Consider the following 2,500-nt stretch of genomic DNA (forward strand, 5'->3'; position numbering starts at 1 on the left):
TTATTTCCCAATCGCATTTGCTCTGTACTGTTATTTGACGCACGGAAGGTATTGGTGGAGGAGTGCTACGTTCGGGACTATAGTTTGCAAATTTTGAGGTTGCTTGCACATTTCCTGAGTGCTGGGAAAGAGGGATAAGAAGAGCATTCTCTGATAGTTGGAACGGGATTCTGTGTGACTAGAAAGAACGGAGTTTTGCTAAGACTATTTGTTAAATATTATTCGCATGCTATGAGAGGATTGAGGACATTGCCAGCCAAGGTCACTCAAAGTCTGTGTTTCAACAAGTTCAAGGTAAATATTTATAGATCACTGCTAAAAGCGAAGACTGGCTAATAGCATTAACCGCAAGTAAGTTTTTATGATACCTCAGTAAAACGATCAACCTGACGCTGATTTTGACTCTGAGCAAGAGTGTATGATTCAGCAACATTGCACGATGTTACATCGCTCGCGAGAGAATGTCAGTGAGCGATAAAGAGCTGAAGAAAGATTGTGTGTTTACAGTTAGAAGCTCCGAGCCGTTCCCGGTTGGGTGTCTGTCTTGAAGCGCCTCCTGAGCTCCCCTTCAGCCAAGATGGGATGCACCGGGAGTGTCCTGGGAGTCTCGGACGAGTTCGAGACGTCCCCCTCTACCACTCGGATGCCCTCCAACACCTTCCCCGGCCACGGCAAGACGGTCGACCCGGCAACGACTCAGCTCGACGACACGAAAAACGACGGCGACGCTGTCTCGACGATCAGCAACGGGAAAATCGGGGCCCTAAATGAGGACTCCGGCACGCAGATGACCCTTCTCAATGACGCCCTCGGGGACAAGCAGGACAATAGATCGGCTTCGGCCAGGTCGAACAAGTCGAGAACTAGCAGGTCCTCGAGCTCTGCCATGTCGAGGTCGAGCCATTCTTCGAAATCGGGCGGGTCGACGAGGCCGGCGTCGGCCGCGGAGCAACACATGACGCTGCCCGGAGCCATATCCGAGGAAGAGAAGGAAGAGGAAAAGACCAAGGAAGAAGCTAAGCCGGAAGTCAAGGAAGACTTTAGCAAAGCCCCTCTGAAAAAGGCCGAAGACATGATCATAAAGCCGACAGGTCCAGCGAGTACTGAAAACGCGGAAAATGGAGACGTGACTGAGACCAACGATAAGAACAAAGAAATGACCGACAGAGTGGGTTCCGCAAAATCCACGAAATCCAAAGGTTCAGCCAAGACCCCCCAAGAAACATCAACAGAAAACGAAGAACCGAAGAGCGGACCAACAGAAGACGGAAAACCGGAGACCGTTGGACCAACACCACCAACAGAAAACGGAGAACCGGAGAAAGGAGTGTCAGAAAACGAAGTTATTCCACCAGCGTCTCAAGAAGAAGACCAAATTGGAGATGCGGCGCTATCAGAGGTCGCTTCATCACCCGTGGCCCCATCAGAGGTCGCTCCACCACCAGAAGCAGGGACACTCGAGGACAAAATAGAAGACGCCGTAAAAACGGCAGAAGAAAACGGGACGCAACAAGCAGACACGCCAGTTGGTGAAGGTCGGTAGAGTTTTTGTCTGATATCAAACACATTTTTTTTCTAAATGATTGATGAAATATTGGTAGGAACTAAATAAATATGTAACTTTTGGTAGTATTCAGGAGACACACACATATACACACAGACACACCCACACACAAACGCACTCACGCATGCTCGTGAACAAAAATACATCTACATAAATATTCATACACACGCACGAACACAGACACGCGTATATTGCTACATATAAGCACATAATAAATAAATAGAACAATAAATAAATGATAATTGACTAAATTGTTAACTTAAATAGATGAAAATAACATACATACATTGTTACACACACAAATATGTATATGTATACAAGTATAGAATATTATTTCAAAATATATGATCTTGTTTTATTTATCATCATAATTTTGTGATTTTTTTTTAAGTAGGATTATAAATATCCTTAACGTGATGCTTTGTGGTGGGATATCAAACTCAAAGTGATTTTTAGAGGTTTGAAATGAACCTGCATTGTTGATTTAGACGTAGTTGTGCTTATAGTGAAGCAATTGCAACAAAACCTGAGACGACGTTGAGAGGCAAAGAAGGGGTTTAATGGCACCGACTCTGCACTTGCACTAGGTAACGATTGCATGTTTTGCTTATCTGAATTTGCATAGTTACGCATCTCTTTTCTTTTTAAATCTAGTACTAAACGCTTCCTTAAAAACTGCGAAAATATACAAGTTTGATGCGGATCTAAAGTGCTTGTTATAAATTTCCCTTAATTTTGGTTTAATTGCATGGCAAGACACAACCATCATTATAAAATATCAGAAAAAAAAACATTCAACACGTCTTCCTATCACCATCTGCTTCTGTATATATCTCAAAGTTAGTTTCCTGATTCTTATCTTTATCAACATGACGTTTATCATCCGACTGACTGCTTTCCGAAGCCAACTCGTCTGAGATAACAGAACACGACCTA

The 2,500-nt window shown here is 43.7% G+C and overlaps 1 protein-coding gene across 1 annotated transcript in view; it reads left to right on the plus strand.

Moving 5' to 3' along the window:
* Positions 1-2,500, plus strand: part of LOC122256759 (uncharacterized) — a 29,221-nt gene that overhangs the window by 152 nt on the left and 26,569 nt on the right. Inside the window, exon 1 of the mRNA XM_043021658.2 lies at positions 1-1,535. This exon is cut by the window's left edge and continues 152 nt beyond it. Within this exon, the coding sequence (XP_042877592.2) occupies positions 578-1,535 (958 nt within the window). The 5' untranslated portion in view covers positions 1-577. The remainder of the gene's footprint in view (positions 1,536-2,500) is intronic.

Source organism: Penaeus japonicus, unplaced genomic scaffold (genome assembly GCF_977035675.1).
Source record: "Penaeus japonicus unplaced genomic scaffold, GWHDUDI00000001_assembly GWHDUDI00000026, whole genome shotgun sequence".
NCBI lineage: Eukaryota > Metazoa > Arthropoda > Malacostraca > Decapoda > Penaeidae > Penaeus > Penaeus japonicus.